A 17376-nucleotide genomic window follows, 5' to 3' on the forward strand; every position below is an offset into this window, starting at 1 on the left:
CATGGAGTTGCTTAGATGCAGTAATCTCGTTCCGTGTGCTGGGGAAATTAGGTTATGACTTCCAGCCTCCAGCATGAGATTTTGAATCACAATTTCACGCATACACACCTCAGAAGTTATAATATAAAATGCGTGTGCATGGGCGTGCGTGTGTGTGTGTGTGTGTGTGCGCGTGTGCATGTGTGTGCGTGTGTGGTTGCCTGGAGACTCTAGCTTCAAGTATTAAATTGCAGCGCAAGCTGGTCGCCACGCTCTTGTAGGAGGCATTGTAGTCACAGTCATCTGATAACTTACGCATTTAATTTGGTTCTTTGTCATGTCTTATTTCGTATTTCTGTTTTGTATCTTCTTTCTTTATGCCATTTGACCATTTCTAGCTCATTTTGGCTACAACTTGAATTGGTTTCCTGATTGACCCTAACTTAACTCACAAACTGCAGCCTTCATTTGCTCACAGCCTGCTGTGTCTCCAGACTTGATTTCCAGCCAATGCTGCTCTGTGCTGGCTCTTGTTCATGTTTAATGTGATATTTTTATTCTTTGAGAAATTCACATATGCATATGATGTGTTTTGATCATATTAAACCCCCACCCCTAATCCTTGCCACCCCCTCCTCTCTATCCCCTCCTCTCTAGCCTCTTCCACATTTTTCTCTTCTTCTTTTTTTGAGGCAGGGTTTCTCTGTGTAGCCTTGGCTGTTCTGGACTCACTGTGTAGATCAGGCTGGCCTCGAACTCACAGTGATCCGCCTGCCTCTGCCTCCCGAGTGCTGGGATTAAAGGCGTGCGCCACCATGCCCAGCTATCTCTTCTTTTTTTAATAACCCTCCGAGTCCAGTGTGTCCTGCCCATATACTCCTGCCTGTGGGACCATCCACTGCAATGTGGTTAACGTACCAGAGGCCACATCTTTAAAGAGAACTGATGCTGCCTCCTCCAGAAGCTCTCGGCTGTTGGCAGTTTCTCAGTTAGGGGGTGGGTCCTCGTGAGCCTCTGTCCAGTGCTTGTTGGCATGCTGACTAGACTGGCCGTGCACAGGCAGCCACAGCTGTCAGTTCGTGGATGCAGTAGTCCTGCTGGGTCCAGAAGACACAGTTTTGCTCTGGTTCTCCATGGCCTCCTCCAACTGTTATTATTTTTCTGCCTCCTCTTCTGTAATGGTCCTTGAGCATTGTGGGTGGTGGTATAGCTATCCCATTGGCTTTGCTGAGTTTCTGTGCCAACTGCCACTCACTGCACAAAGAAACTTCTGAGACTCGGCCCAAGAGCTGCACTAAAGTGTGGGTAAGGGGATAGGAGTTTAGAGGGAAGTTTGATGGAGTGTCCACCCAGAAAAGTAACAGTAAGGGTTCTTCCCCAGGTCCTGTGGGCTCCCAGACTGTGGCTTCTTAGTCAGACTTAAAGTACCAAACATGGCTTTCCTTCTGCAAAACAGGCCTTGACTCTAATTAATAACGGATTGGTTACCCCCATACCATCCACACACCCACATCTGTCATTATTGTAGCTCACAGGGTTCACAACTGGTAAGGCTGCTACTGACTCCCCCAACCCCAGCGGCCTACATAGCATCTGCTGGTACCGTGAAGGCAGGCCCCATGCCCCGTGAGCAGTGCCTGTGGGTCTTATCAGCGTGTTCTAGTGGGAGCCAAGAGCAGCCAGCAGCACTGGCCTGTATTGTTTTGGTGTCTCTGCTTCTTATTGTTTCCTTTCTTCTACTTAGTTTGGGTTTTTCTCTTAATCTTCTTTAGTTTCTCAAATTTGAAATGCAGATTCTTGGTCTTAAGCCTTTCTTGGCTATAAGTTTCTTTAAACCAGGGATTCAGCTGTATTCTGCAAACAACCTAAGTGTTTTTATGTGACAATTGATATAAACTGTAGAAACTGTGTGTCAGCTTGAGGAATATACAAATGAAGTGAGTCTATCACCACACTAAAGGTCATGCTCCTGCCTCCACCCAGCAACACCAAGAACTTATTCCAGCCACTGGCAGAACCTCACTAGATCTCTGTCACACCAGATTGCTTTGCATTTTCTAGGATTTTAGTTAGATAGAGCTGTAAGCCATAGGTACCTTTTGTCTGATTCACCCACACTGTGGCCCCTGCTGTGCCGAGCGTTGCTTGGGCTCCTATTGGCCACTGTTCTAAGCAGCTCCATAGCAATGTAGTTTCTCACCGCTTGATTAAAACCAACTTGGAGGGAAGGGCGACAGCTCAGCCCCAGCACCCACATAGAAAGCCAGGTGCCTGTTCACCCACCTGTAATCTCAGCCCTGGGGTGGGTCCATGGAACCCACCCCAGCCTAGCCCGCCAGGCAGTGAGCTCCAGGCAGTGAGTGAGTAGAGATGTGCCTGAAGACACTGCGTGACCTTTGGCCTCCAGACATATATACATCTAATCACATGAACACACACCTTATATTTTTATGTTGCCTCATTATTGACTTTTTGATCTCCAGAAATTTTTTCCATAAAATTCTATTCACTGTTCCCCTGAAAGAAGCTTGGATTTTCGGGGTGGGACAGGGAGTGGGTTGTTTTGGTTTTTTGCTTTGTTGCTGTTGTTGTTTTAAGCTCAGCTATACCCATTTAGTTGAAAATTTTGGAATGTGGCTCAAATAAAGTTTAACTATATCTAAAAAGTTACTGAAATGTTTCCCTTTTTTCCCAGGTAAAAATGTCTCCATCATATCATCAGTCCAAAGGGGATCTTCCTGCCAGGAAGGTGAGTCTTGTCCAAAGCCCTCCCTCCTTCTGTGTACTCCTCCTGTCAGTCCTGTCTAAATAGCAGTGGTGTTTACTTACCCTAATGTTCCCAGGCCTTTTCTGATTGGATGCTTTGATACGTTGCTAGGATTCCTTGCCTCTTCTCCAGCAGGCCCAGCAATCAGTTTCCTGGCAACCAAGAACTGTAAGCCTTGTGGAGTTAGCATCAGTCCACCAGGGTTGGTGTCCGTCCTTGTGTCCGAGGACAGTAGCAGATGAAATGTGTTCCGAGGGAAGGCTGTCTAGTTTTGTCAGTGACATGTTTTCCCTCCAGATAGCTGAGCCCAAAATAAGCTGTCTAGGGATACTGAGGTGCTGCTTTTCAGCACGGGCCACATAAAGGGCTGTCAGTAGATGCAGGACCAGGCCTGTCTTCCGTGCCAGCATTCCTGCCTGTGAACCCTGAGGCCCTGATGGGCTGAGTCTTTGACAGCCCCACTCTCTGCCTCACTGCAGGTTGTAAGTAGCCTGGCTTCCCGCTGCCTTCTGTTACCACTTTTCTTCTGCTGATAGTTGGGGTGCTGCTTTTTGGTGTTTTATTTTGGTTTTCCCCTGCCGCCTCCTTTTTAAATTTTAGCTAGCATTGATGTCAGCAAGGTAGTCGTTGAATAAAAATGACAACTGGCTGCTCTGTTTACTAACAGCGGGTTTCGGCTTCAAAGCAGCGTGACACACACCAGTCCTTTTTCTCAGCCTGCAAACCCTGACATTTTCAAATGGGAAAAGGATAGAAACAAGACACAATGTCTGAAAAGTGCTGAAAGGTGCTCTACAGGGTATCTGTGCTCTGTCAAAGCAGCATAGCAGGCAAGCCCGAGGTGTGGACGGTGGGTTCTCACCTCGCTGCCATGCGAGCACTTAGTCGGCTTCACACCACTGCAGTGAAGGTGTGTGGTTACGTACAGACGAGGAGATTCATCCAGCGTGTGGGTGTGAGCTCATGTCCTGGCAGCTTCGAGGGTGTGGACCTTAAGAGAAAGTGATGCGCCATGACAGGAGCACATTTGGAACAGCTGGTCACACCGTGAGCCAGAAAGCAAAGCGAGGATGAAACCAGATCCTCACAGTTCCTACGGACTTGGGCATCCCCTGTTAGGCCCCTTCCCAAACGTCCACAGCAACTCCGAGCACAGCTGCGATGACCTTCATAAGCCTTTGGGTCCAGTCATCAGCCGGGCATAATAGAGCCTGTCTTGTTAGTCTCATTTAATAAACATGAAGTGTACAGGGGGACATTGTGCATACTTAGGCTGTGGTGAGCGCTGCCATTTAGCATGGGCCTTGCGACTCCCGTGTGCCTTTTCAGTTGGTCATGTTGGTTCTTATTGTTGCTCGTTTGTCAGGCATTTCTTTATGCTCGATACAGAGCTGAGCATTGGACTGGAGATGAAAATGCAGGCTTTGTCCTCAAGAATCTCAGCACTAGACAGGTGACCTCACTGTTACTGGACAGCTTGATGATGCCAGGTAAAGTGTCCAGGATGCTCTGCCAGCACCAAGAAGGGACCTTGTTTTCAAATGGCCGAGCAGTCTGGTACAATCTTAGGTTCTCTGTGAGTAAAAGTACAATGCAGAAGCTGGGCGTGGTGGCGCACGCCTTCAATCCCAGCACTCTGGAGGCAGAGGCAGGCGGATGGCTGAGTTCGAGTCTAGTGGTCTGTGCAGGTCTATGTAGTGAGTTCCTGACCAGCCAGGGAAAAAGAAACTTCTCAAGGTGTGGCTGGATACACATGGCCCTTGGTGTTATTCTTTATTTGTTTTTTGTTTTGGTTTGGTCTTTTGCTTTATAGTTTTCTGAGACAGGGTTCCTCTGTGTAGCCTTTTGCTGTCCTAGACTCACTTTGTAGACCAGGCTAGCCTGTAACTCACAGTGATCCTCCTGCCCCTGCCTCCCGAGTGCTGGGACTAAAGGCATGAGCCACTACCTACCGCCCGGCTTTTGGTGTCATTCTTAGGTGGTCAAGTGTACACCTGTTCTTTCCCTGTGCAAGAGCGGGCACAACTTCTCAAGAATTCTTCCTCACCTGCACATCTTAAACAGCTTTTACTTTATCAGTGAGAGTCTATCTCCAGCATTCAGCATACTGGGTAACAAGCCATTCATTTTACCAATTAAGGACTTTGATTTTGTTTTTAGTTCGTTTCTAGAATCTTCAGTATTGGTCAGTATATAAAAAAGCTGAGGGACTTTTGGAAGTTGCCACAGGGACTTCATGCTAACTGGCCACTCCGGAAATGTAAGCTCTTAATGAGAGCAAGTCACCACCCCTGACTTCAAGCTTAGATGTACCAGCGCCTCTTTACTGCATTATATGTGCAATGTAGGCGCCCATCCCAGGATAGGCAGGGGAGGCTTCCCAAAGGAGGAGAGCTGTGTCCCAGGAAGACCCAAGCAAGCAGTGCTCAGTGCAGAGAATGGAAGAGGTCATATGTGCCTTAAACACAAAGCTCAGGAAAGCCTCTGGGGGGAGATGTGGGGATCCAGACCACACAGAGCCCGGTCTCCGACAGCCGCTCCCATGCTGAGGAGGAGTTTCCACCCACAGTCTGGTGAAAGGCAGCAAGGCCTACTAAAAGGACAGCGCGGTTGCCCAGGTAGAAAAGTACCCCAAGCTAAGGCTGCACAAGTGAAGTTAAAAAGGGTGAAATAAATTCAGTCCGTGTCATCTTTCCCTCCCCACCCCTGAAAACTCCTCAGTGTCCTCGTAAGCCTCAGTTATTTGTCCGTGGAGCTCACCCCACCCGAACCTGACATTGCCTCTTTACTCCAGGTCTTGACTCATTAGAGTGTGCACCTCCTGAGGGCAGAAGTCACCTTACTCATGTTGTTCTTACACCAGTCATGTGATGGTTGACAAAATTGTGGTCAAATAAATGAGCCGTCTATGAAGGAGATCCCACAGGCATGAGCCGTCTGTGAAGGAGATCCCACAGGCATGAGCCGTCTATGAAGGAGATCCCACGGGCATGAGCCGTCTATGAAGGAGATCCCACAGGCATGAGCCGTCTGTGAAGGAGATCCCACAGGCATGAGCCGTCTGTGAAGGAGATCCCACGGGCATGAGCCGTCTGTAAGGAGATCCCACAGGCATGAGCCGTCTGTGAAGGAGATCCCACGGGCATGAGCCGTCTGTGAAGGAGATCCCACAGGCATGAGCCGTCTGTGAAGGAGATCCCACGGGCATGAGCCGTCTGTGAAGGAGATCCCACAGGCATGAGCCGTCTGTGAAGGAGATCCCACGGGCATGAGACGTCTGTGAAGGAGATCCCACAGGCATGAGCCGTCTGTGAAGGAGATCCCACGGGCATGAGCCGTCTGTAAGGAGATCCCACAGGCATGAGCCGTCTGTGAAGGAGATCCCACGGGCATGAGCCGTCTGTGAAGGAGATCTCACGGGCATGAGCCGTCTGTGAAGGAGATCCCAGGGGCATGAGCCGTCTGTGAAGGAGATCCCACGGGCATGAGCCGTCTGTGAAGGAGATCCCACGGGCATGAGCCGTCTGTGAAGGAGATCCCACGGGCATGAGCCCTCTCTGAAGGAGATCCCACGGGCATGAGCTGTCTATGAAGGGGCAGTGCAGCAGTGCTCTCTTGAGGGCTCTGCTGACTTCCTGGGGTGCACACCTTACACAGCAGTCACTGTCCAGAAGGTCAGAGTTCTACTCTGCCTGCAGTCAGTGTACAGCACATGGCACCACCTATATCTTCTCAGGAGTTTATGTATAACATGTATTGCGTATGTAATAGACTTTGTGTGTGTAAAGTTTCTGCTTCACTAGCTCCCACGGATAGCTGCAGTAACAGAGTTGGGAGGTCCACACGCGTCCCTGGGACCAGCTCAGGATTTGCTTATGAATGGTCAGAACCGGGCCATGTGGCCTGTAAGCCCACACAGTAGTTGTTCCACAGGGAGTCTTTAGAAGAGATCCAAATTTCCACAGCAGTCACAGTGGACCATAGGATCTTAGAGAATTAGGTAAAGCCCCCGGGACCAGTGCACTATGGTACGTCTTTCACTGCGCGTTTCACTGGACCACCCGCTATGGATTCATTCCTGTTAGATGCACAGCCCCCAGAAAAGGCATGTCCTTAAAAAGCTGGCTGTCCTGCCCAAGTGTTTGCAGGAGGCTGAGGGTCAGCTGCTCTGCTTCGACAGAAGACCCCTTGGACTAATGGTGCCCCTGGACCATCCACATCTCAGAATAACCTACCTAGAAGCTAGGCTAGGGCTGAGGACAGTGGCAGCTGGTGAGGTGCCAGGTAGTTCTTGGTCTCTAAGACTTTGCTTCTCTGTTTCCCGAAGAGCCGAGCCTGTTGGAGGAATTGGTAGCTGATTTTTTTTCCTCCTGGGTGTTGTGGTGATGAGAGGTATTGAGAGACCCCAGTTTCTTGTCCTCCTGTTCATGTCAGGAATATAGACAATAAAACCTGTTCATGATTTATTTTTTGGATTTTATCTCTTTTGATGTTGTTTACAAGAAAAAAAATTGAAAGCAAGCTACCGTTTCTGTAAAATTAGGAAAACTGGCCAGCCCTAAGAATGAGCAGTTGATTTCACCAAAGTTAGGAGAAGCAAAGGGTGTGATGTGCTCCTTGCTTTAGCGTAGGCTCAGGGGAAGACTTCACCCAGGATTGTTATGCCAACGTGAAGAAGTCTAGTTGATTTCAGACCTCTGGAGCACACTGAGCTAGATGGAAGGATGGGCATTGTCAGTAGGTTCCAGAGGTGGAGGAGGTGCCAGTGTAGGTGATGTGAGCTTGCGGGAATGTCCTACAGTGGTCACTACAGGGGATGAGAGGTGCGTTTGGTATATTACAAGGCTTGTGGTTTACTTCGGGCTTGAAGCTCTGCGCTCTGTGGGTTCTGACAAATGTGTAATCCACTGAGGATTGTCCCCGGGAGTTTCACTGAGCCCCAAATCTTTCTGCATCCCCTCTTTACAGTGTGTCCACCCCCAAACAGTTGGCAACTACTGATCTCTTTGCTGTTTCCATAGTTTTGCCTTTTCTGGAATGTCGTGTTGTCAGTATCTTGCATCTTTCACCCAACAGTCAGCTCTCCAAAATGCTTGGCTTTCAGCGTCAGGAGCTGCTCCTGTGCTTAGAGTTCTCGGTGCTCCTGATGGAGCTGATTCAGTGGGAGCAGAGTGGTGTGTGTGCACGTGTGCGTGCATGTGTGCATGTGGTGTGTGTGTGTGTGTATGTGATGGGGGGAGGAGTACCAGATGGCTTTTCTGGTGATAATGACACCTGTCTTGTTTATGCTTTCTGTTAATAGCTTTTTGTTTTGATCCCCTTCTATCCGAACTCTTGGTCCCCAGGTGCTGATTCTCCCTGCCGTCTTAGCTGTCCCCTGTATATACTCTTTAATTACACCTCTATTGGTTTCTCGCTTTGTTTAGGTCTTTTTGTTTTGTTTTAGTTTTAAAGTTTTTTTCCAGGGAGGATGGTTTGTGGTGCTCTTTGGTTTACTGTGCGTATCTCCGTTTTTCTAGTCCTGTTTCTGATTTAAGCTACTTAGTTCCAGTTGTATAAGTCTGATTTGTTGCAGGTCCTATTTGCATCATGTGCATAATATATAGGTACTTTTTAAACAGGCATTTATATAGTAGTTTACGGTCACACAGGTACCTTTTCTGGTTCCCCTCATTTACCCATGTGCATTTGAAATAGCTGGAATCATGTGAGAGAGAGGTAGGTGTGGGTGTGCCTCAGTGCCACATGGGGGCCAGAGGACAACTGCAGGAGTTGTGCTCTCCTTCCATTATGGGTTCCAGGGACCGACTCAGGTGGCCAGCCTTGTGCGCAGCACTTTAGCCGCCGAGCCACCTCCACACGCCTCCCAAGGCTTTTGTTTCTCTAGTGAAGCCCTTGTTTCACATCCACTTTCAGAAGACAGCTTTGCTTAATATGGATTCTCAGCTACCAGGCTTCTTCTTTTTTTTTTTTTTTTTAGGTTTTGAATACTCTTTCACTGACTTCTGGCCACATTGTTGCTGCTGTTGCTCTTAGGGTTCTTCCCATTTGTCCCATAGAAATGACTAGTGGTTTCCGCCTTGTTACTGTTTTATCATTCATTCATATCCTACTTAGAGTTCCATGAGCTGGGTGCAAATATTGCTACTTTTAATGAACTTGGAAGTTTCAAAGTATAAATGTTCAAATACTTTTCTTCTGTTTTCACCCCCTGCTGTCAGACTCACTGGCTGTGTTGCTGCTGGTGGAACCATGCGCCTCTCCAAGCCTTCTTTCTACTCTTCTTTCTGTGCTTTTCATCTTCTGTAATCTTTTAAAGTAAGATTTTATTTTTTTAATTGTATCAATGTGGGGCACAGAGAACAGTTATGTGTGTGTGTGTGCATGTAGGTATCCATAGAGGCCAGAAGAGGGTATCTGATCACTGCGAGCTGGAGTGATGGAACCACCTACCTGTGTGGTGCTGGAACCAAAAGCAGGTCCTTTGGAAGAGCAGCAAGTGCTTTAACCAGACACTGAATGTCTGTCCAGTGCCAGGTTTCATACACTCACAGTTTTCTGCTGATCTCTCTGTTCATCAACTCTTTTGCCAGTTCAAGTTTTCTTTAGATAGCATTTCTTTACTTCAGTCTAGCATTGACTCCAGCGGTTCCTTCCATTTAGCGTCGTATGTCTTCTTATTGCTTTATTGGGATTCTCCATTGGCCGTAGCAGCCGTCCCACCTCCCTTTCTTTTCTTCTTTTCTTAACTCATGCTGCCTTCACCTTGTGAGCACATACACGGTGACTGTTCCGAAGCCTTATGAGAAATCTGGTGTCCGGCTCCTCTAGTGTGCACTTTGCCCGTTTCTCTGGTTGACGCTTTCCTGTGTCTGCTCACCTTGCGGTTTTTAATGGAAACTGAACATTCGAGAACAGCGTGCTTGTCCATCTGCCCCCGGGGTTTATTATTATTTTATTATGTTTTAGTGATGGGTTAGAGTAATTTATCAAAGCTTATTTTCCTCCACTGTTAATTCTGTACCTCACCACCTCCAAAACATAGACAGACACGTCTGTGTCTTTCGCAGCGTCAGAATTTATCAAATGACATGAAGTTCACAAGTTACATTGGTTCCATTTCATTTGCTGAGCAGTCTTGACTTCTCTTTCTAGCTGGCTGTTGGTAAGCACAAATTTCTTTTTATTTCCATCTCAGTTATTAATATTAACCGTCAGGTCACATATTCGGCATCACCTAATTGTACATATGTGTACCTTGCAGAACGGCTGCGAAACAATTAAAGATGCCAAGAGGCTTTGCTGGAATAGAGATGGAGAGCTAAGGCAGGTCCAAAGAGTCACTCTGGGCTTATCGGCTAACTCAGCTGGAAAGCTGCTGCTGCAGGATTGCAGAGAGGGCAGTGGGAGCAGGCCTATTCTGAGGCCCAAGGGGTAGCTGGGAGTTCTCTGCCTTGTTGGTCTGATTCCTTGCCTCACACACTGGGTGGTCAAATGCCAGGTTAGGGCGTCCATCACTATCAGTGTTAGATGCGTGGCCCATAAGCAGGGTATAGTCAACCATCACACTAGGCTGCTGTGGGTACAAAGAAAGGTGTATTGGGGGAAATTTAAACAGCCATGGCTATCTCGAGGGGAGGGGAGTGGAGAGACTAGCAATAGGTGGGAGAGCTTTGCCAGTTTTTAAAGACACATCTTGTGCTGGGAGGGAGCCTGTAAGCCAGGACAGCCTATGAGTTGGAATAGGGAACAGAAGGGGTGACGGGCAGAAGGAAAGTCAGGGCACCAGCGTGGGGACTGTGGTCTGTCACAGGTTTGGTTTAGGTGATGGGGAACTAGGTGCCACTGTTGGAGGTAGTTACCTGTAGGGGCAGGTGAGGGAGAAAAGGCAGAAACCCACTTTGCAAGGTTGGTGAGGAATGGTGAGTGTAAGATGCAGTTATCCCATAGCAGTCCTGCTTGCCTGGTCAGATTCCAGCCGAGCTGAGCCCAAGCTCTCCTTCAGGGCATGGCCAGGGTCTGCTTTGGGCCTAACAGTCCAGGCAAGGATGCCCTTTGTTGGCATGCTGTGTTTCATACTTTGTTGGGCCTGGCCTTCTGATGTGCTCTCACACGCCCGTGTGCCCAGATGTCTCGGCACACTTGGGCGAGTTTAGAGGAAGCAATTTTTTATTTTATTTATTTTATTTTATTTTATTTTTACTTTTTGGTTTTTCAAGACAGGGTTTCTCTGAGTAGCCTTGGCTGTCCTGTCACTTTGTAAACCAGGCTACCCTAGAACTCACAGTGATCCGCCTACCTCTGCCTCCTCCAAATGCTGGGGTTAAAGGCGTGCGCCACCACTTTAGGAATAAGCTCTTATCAGGCCATGTCACCTTCTGATCTTACAGCTCCTCAGTAGCTCCCCCATGTTAATTCTGTTTTTATGGTTTTCATTTATTTGGTGGTATTTTTTACAGTGTATTTTATTAATTCCATCTTTTCTTTTAAGTCTTCAAATATATTTTTAAAATAGATACTTTAAAACCTTTGGTCTGGAGAGATGGCTCAGTGGGCTTGGGGCAAATGCTGCAGCTCACTGCACATCTTGCTAGCCCCTTTAAAATAAAAAGCTTACAAAGTCATGGGTCTCCCGTTCTTCATCCATTCTCCCTTTGACTGACTCTCATGCCTCTCCCTGCCCTCCCTCTCTGTCCTCTTTGTTCTCAAGCCTGACCATTGGAGTTCAGCGCTGGACCTGTGTCATGAAAGGAAAGAACGGATGCCTCTGTTGTCTTCTGACCTCTCTCTCTCTCTCTCTCTCTCTCACACACACACACACACAAACACAAACACACAATTTAAATTTTTAGGTAGTTTAAAAAAATTTTTTTTTTAAGTTTTTTTTCCAAGACAGGGTTTCTCTGTGTAGCCCTGACTGTTCTGGCACTCCCTCTGTAGACCAGGCTGGCCTTGAACTCAAAGATTTGCCTTCCTCTGCCTCCCAAGTGCTGGGATTAAAGGCGTGTGCCACAACTGCCCTGCTGTAAAATAATTTCCAGTTCTTTGTGTGCTAGTTCCAGAATATCTGAGTGTTACAGTTGCTGTGTTCTAGGCTGTGAGTCACATTTTCTGCTCCTCCTGTCTAGGAATTGTGGACTGTACGCCGTACACTGACAGCAGTGTTATTGAGCGTCTACATTTTGTTGTCTTCATTTTGGGGCTTTTGAATTTGCCTGTCAGTTGCTGTTATTTTATTTATTTATTTATTTATTTATTTATTTATTTATTTTTGAGATTTTGTTCTCAGCTGTTTGGGGAATAGATTTACAATATCCCAGATCCTACATGTGCCTCGGGCTGGGCTTCTCCTCCATTACCGAGTGTTAGTCCGCACTCTTTTCAGTCTGGTTCATTAGTATCTCCTTATCTTCCGGCACTGTGCAACATCTGGAGTTACCAGATGCCTTTCAGAGTCCCAAGCAGCATTTTCTGCCACACCTCTGGAGTCCAGCCAGCACTAGTGACTGGAGTAGTAAGTCCTGTATTGATTTCTAGAGCTCAACTCCACTCCCTGCTCTTCAATTCTACCCACTGCTGGCACTGATCGCCTGGTTCCTTTTTAAATTAATTTTACTTCTTTACATGTGTTTGTTTGTTTGTTTGTGGATGGGCACTCACTTCTTTCCCTCATGCCAACAACCAAGTCCCGCAGAGAGAATTCAGTCACGTCTGTCTCTTTCAGACAGCAAATTCCTGTTGAGAATCACTGTGCCACAGCCTTGTAATTGGATTGTTAACTTGGTTTTGCTAATTGTCTTCATCCCTTTTCTGTTGCTGTGAAGAGACACCCTGACCATGGCGGCTCTTATTAGAGAAACATTTAATTGAAAGCTCACTTACAGCCTCACTCTCAGTCCACTGCCAGCAAAGTAGGGAGCAGGGTGGTCAGCGTGGCAGGCATGGTGGGCGTGGTGCTGGAGTAGTTGAGAGCTACATCCTGATGTGCTGACAGGAAGAGCCTGGGCCTGCCATGGGCTTTTGAAACCTCAAAGCCCCAATAACACTCTTCCTCCAACAAGGCCACACCCCCTACCCTTCTCAAGTAGTGCTGCTCCCTCACGACTGAGCATCCAATATATGAGCCTGTGCAGCCCGTTCTTACTCAAACCAACACACTAATTTTTAGGTCTAAACCCATTATTCCAGTTCCTTCTCTGTAGCTCTTGTTTTGGGGTTTGTTTGGTTCTGATGGGCAGGAATATTAGAGCTGAATGTATTCCAGGACTCAGGTCCTGTCCCAGCCGCTGCCCTCAACAGCCCATCAGGATAACTGGCTGACTTTTTCCTAAGTAGAAACAATCAGCTAAGTGATGAGAGGACAGCAGGCTTTAATTAGGCATATGAAAATTAAGTCGTCTCTGTTTTGAGTCATTTCTTTAGCAAGACCAAACATTTGGCCAACGATGAAAAAAGAAGGCTTTTGACAAGTAGAACAACGCCGTCCTCTAAGGTGCCTTCTCTGTAACTCTACTTCCCATAGACACAAATCTTGCCGGGCATGGTGGGAGCACGCCTTTAATCCCAGCACTCGGGAGGCAGAGGCAGGCAGATCGCTGTGAGTTCGAGGCCAGCCTGGTCTACAAACCGAGTCCAGGACAGCCAAGAATACACAGAGAAACCCTGTTTCTGAAAAATAAAAGAAAAGAAAGAAAAGAAAAAAGAAAAAGAGAAACAAATCTTTTTCAGACATGGCCCTTTCTGACAGAAACAGAAAGTGGTTATGGAAAGGCTGTATATACCTCATGGCAAAACACCTCATCTGCTTAGGCCAGTGCCCTGGGGTCCTAGCCCCATGAGTCCCCCTGCCACTAGGGCCTTTTTCATTTCTGTTGCGCTGACTGATGATAACTGGTAGTGGTGACTGAGTACTGCCTTCAGAATGGTGGCAAGGTGACACCCCACACCCAGAAAGCAGTTGTGGCCAGCCCTCCCTAATGCCAGGATGACAGGCAGGCGTTAATGAATGTGACCAAAGTGCTACATTCCATGTCTAAACCCTCCAAGTATGCTCTGAGATTGTCAAAAACAGCTTTAGAAATCCACTCTGGTGTGACAGGATTGTGAGCGTTCATTCCCCAGGTGTTGCCTTTCACGGCAGGCTAGGCAAAGAGTAGCCAAGCATGTGCATGGGTGACATACGGGTTTCAGAGGCATTACACTAATTCAGAGACATTCAGTGTATGCAAGAGAGAGCACAAAATGGTTAGGCAGAACAGATGAGAAACACTTGCAAGCTGAGTAGCAGAGCAGGTCTGCGGGCCCAGCTCCGGGGAGGCAGAAGCAGGTGGTTCCCTGAAGCTGGCTGCAGTAAGAGACTCTGCCTGGGCGTGGGGGTGGCAGGCTGAGAGGAGGAGAAAGACTAAGAGAATCCACCTTAGTACCAGGCTTCCATACAGCATTTCACACAGAAACGCCGGGGCTTCTTTTTATAATCAACAGCATTTAATAATACTGGCCTCTTGGTGACATGGAAGATACTGGGCAGGGGCAGAATCCACACCCCAGGAAATTGGACAAATTTGCTGGTGGGAAACCCATAGCACCTTGTAACTTCATGTCACCTTATGTCTGCCACAGTTGTGTTTTAGTGGCACACTCTGTTGTGTATAAACAGTAGCATGTCCGATCCTCAGCGTCCTGCCATGTACAGACAGTAGCTATTTCCTCCTTGGGCTGCCACTGTATGCTTAAACATGGAAGGATCTGACAGGACCAAGAGCCCTGTGAGTTCTGGGCAACAGGACGGCTGTGCCCTTTCCCTCCCTTTCCTTCGCCCCAGTGCAGCTTGGGAAGCAGCTGTGCAGACATTCCTCCTGCTTTATAGATGAGGTGATGACTATCGAGGGCGGCAGTGCAACTAATTAGTGTCACTAATGTGTAGTGTCAGAGCCAGGTTCAGAGCCGCTCCCTGGCTGCAGGAGGCATCATTAGCGCCAGTGTGCACACACAGCTGTCTTTACGTGAGGCTCCTTTCCTCCCAGCCAGCTTTCTCTCGAGTCCTCCTGTGAAGGGCCCGATAGGATGAGCTCTGATGGTCCAGAGCAGACTCCCTAGAGATCAGAGACCACCTGTGTGACTGAGCCAGTCCAGCCCCTTTCTGCTCTTGATGCTGCATGTGTGTTCCTTGTAAGTGACTTTTTTGTCAGGCTTCTTTCAGACTGACACTGAGACCATGACAGGCAAAATCAAACCCTGGATCTGGATGGTCGCCGCTCAGAGCTGCAGTCCACTTCCAGAGTGACCCGTGGCATCCGTAAACCCCAGGACCTTAGCTTTCTTGACTCTAAAGTGACAGCAGCAGAAGTCCCTCTTGGGGTTCAGTGGGGACTGATGAGAGGGTGCATAGAATACCCTGCACCATGGCTGGTATTAGCTGTCCTCGTCACACGTCACAGAAGCTTCAGCCAGCATTGCCAGCGTTTGCTCATTCCACTATGAAAGGTCATCACCCTAGAGCCTGGATTGCATCTCGGAAACCTTCAGCCCATCCCTCTCTCGGGCAGCTTAACAGCAAGCTGCTATTTCATTATCTAACTCATCATTAGCTGAGTCTCCAGGACAGAAGAGGGCCTGAAGGGTCAGGTCAGCAGGAAGGGCACTTGCTGTTTGCAGAGCAGGAGCCGCAGTTTGCTCCTTTCTCTGAGGACAAGGTTTTATTTTAATAAAGAGCTTTAAATGGTTAGGGCCTCCAGCTTTAAACAGCTCAGATGGTAGCAAAAGCCTGACTGAGGACTGCAGCAGATTACAGTGAAGATGAGGACGGGCAGGAGAAAAACAGAAATACAGTCTGTGTTGTGTCCATACTCCCAACAAATTATGGACACAGCTCTGTTGGTTCAGTATACCAGGCACCCAAGGCTCTCCAAGAAATGTTAGGTGGGAAGACAGATTAGGAGGTGCAGTCTTAGCATGTGGATTGTGAGCACGAAATGGACAAGTAGGACGCAGCCTTCTGTGCCCACCAGGGCTCCACGAAGGCCCCCACACTCACGGCTCTTCTGGGGGCCTGGCCCTCAGGGTGGCTTCTGCAGTGAGGCTGGGTATGTGGCTGGCAGGGCTGTGGATCCAGAATGCCCTGGCTGGTTGTCTTTGGGGAATGTAATTACAGCTCTCACTCACACCGCATCTGTGAGTCACCCAGCTTTGCAGCATGCTGACACGCTGTGCTCACCCCACGTGCCTCTCCCCAGGGCTCTCACAGATCACCAAAACCTCATTTTCGACTGGATTTACTTTAATGCTGAGCTTTGCAAGGTCATTTCCAGGGCTGCACTGTTTCTTCCTCTAAAAGGTTCGGCCACATGAAGAAGGACTTGCCACACTGCCCAGGCTTTTTTGTTCCCAATTTCTTTGTAATTTAAATTGTAATTTCTTTTTTTGAGAATTTCACATGTGAGTATTTACATTTCTTCCACCATTCCCTCGCCCCTCTAACTCCGTCTGCGTCCCACTCCCTCTCAAATTTATGACCTCTTCTTTAATCTCTGTATACACGCACACACACACACGCATACAACCTATTAAAGAAGCCATTTAGTGTCATTGTATGCCCATGTGTTTAGGGGGTCACACGTTCTATAACCTGTCAAGGGACTTGTCCCTGGAGAAAACTGATTCTTCCTTTCTCAGCAGCCATTGGTTGCCTGTAACTTTTTATCTATAGTGCAGTCTTGTAGAGCTGTCCCCTTACACATTGGCATGCCAACTGGTGTTGTCATTAACCAGGTCTTGTTTAGGCAGCCTTACTGTTGGGATTTCACGGGGGGTTGGGGGGAGCAGGGGGGGAGTCGGGGAAGGGCGGGAGTGGGGGGGCGGGGAGCCTTTGCAAGATGTCTAGTAGACACTGCCTTGCAGCTGGCATGCTGAGTCTTTGGCTCCACAGTCTTTCCACACCGTCTTCGCTAATTTTCCCTGAGCCTTAGGCATTGAACAATACAGTTAGAAGTTATACAGATTTAGGAAAATGGCAGCAGGAGGTTCTTCTGTAGGGCCTGTGACCTCTCCAGCTGTGGGTAGCTGGCTAAGTTTTTAGTACCAGGCAAGAACTCCCTCCTTAAGGAGGCCAATTGGACAGTCAGGATGGTTAGCCAATCAATAAAACAAGTGACAGCATGTGTTGGTGAGGATGTGGAGAGACACCTTCATCTGCTGCTGCTCATGGTACAAACTGCTGTAGCCACTGAGGAAGTCAGTGTGGTGAATTCTTTTTTTAAAAAATGCAAAAGTAGATACGACCCAGCATACAAAAGGCTCAACATCTGACTCCACAGATGCTTGCTCTGACGTGTTCATTCCCACTGTACTCACAAGAGGCAGGAAATGGAAACAACCTAAAGGTCCCTTCAGCTGAGATAACGGAAACGTGCTACATCTATTCTACAGAATAGTCAGCTATAAAGAAAAAAGAGATCTGTAGGTAAATGTATGGAACTGGAAAATATTGCACTGAGTGAATACAAATGGCATGTGCTCGCTCTCATATATGGATCCTAGCTCTGAATCTTTAGATTTGAGTATATATTATAAAATAACCACAGAGGCCAGCAAAGCAGAAAGGAACCACAGAGCGTGTTGAAGGACCTCTACAA

The 17376-nt window shown here is 47.9% G+C and overlaps 1 protein-coding gene across 1 annotated transcript in view; it reads left to right on the plus strand.

Moving 5' to 3' along the window:
* The window catches only part of Vps8 (VPS8 subunit of CORVET complex), a 187881-nt gene that overhangs the window by 159625 nt on the left and 10880 nt on the right, over positions 1-17376 (plus strand). The window contains exon 44 of the mRNA XM_051150738.1: positions 2675-2728. Within this exon, the coding sequence (XP_051006695.1) occupies positions 2675-2728 (54 nt within the window). The remainder of the gene's footprint in view (positions 1-2674; positions 2729-17376) is intronic.

The sequence above is a fragment of the Acomys russatus genome, chromosome 8 (genome assembly GCF_903995435.1).
Source record: "Acomys russatus chromosome 8, mAcoRus1.1, whole genome shotgun sequence".
In the NCBI taxonomy this organism is placed as follows: Eukaryota; Metazoa; Chordata; class Mammalia; order Rodentia; family Muridae; genus Acomys; species Acomys russatus.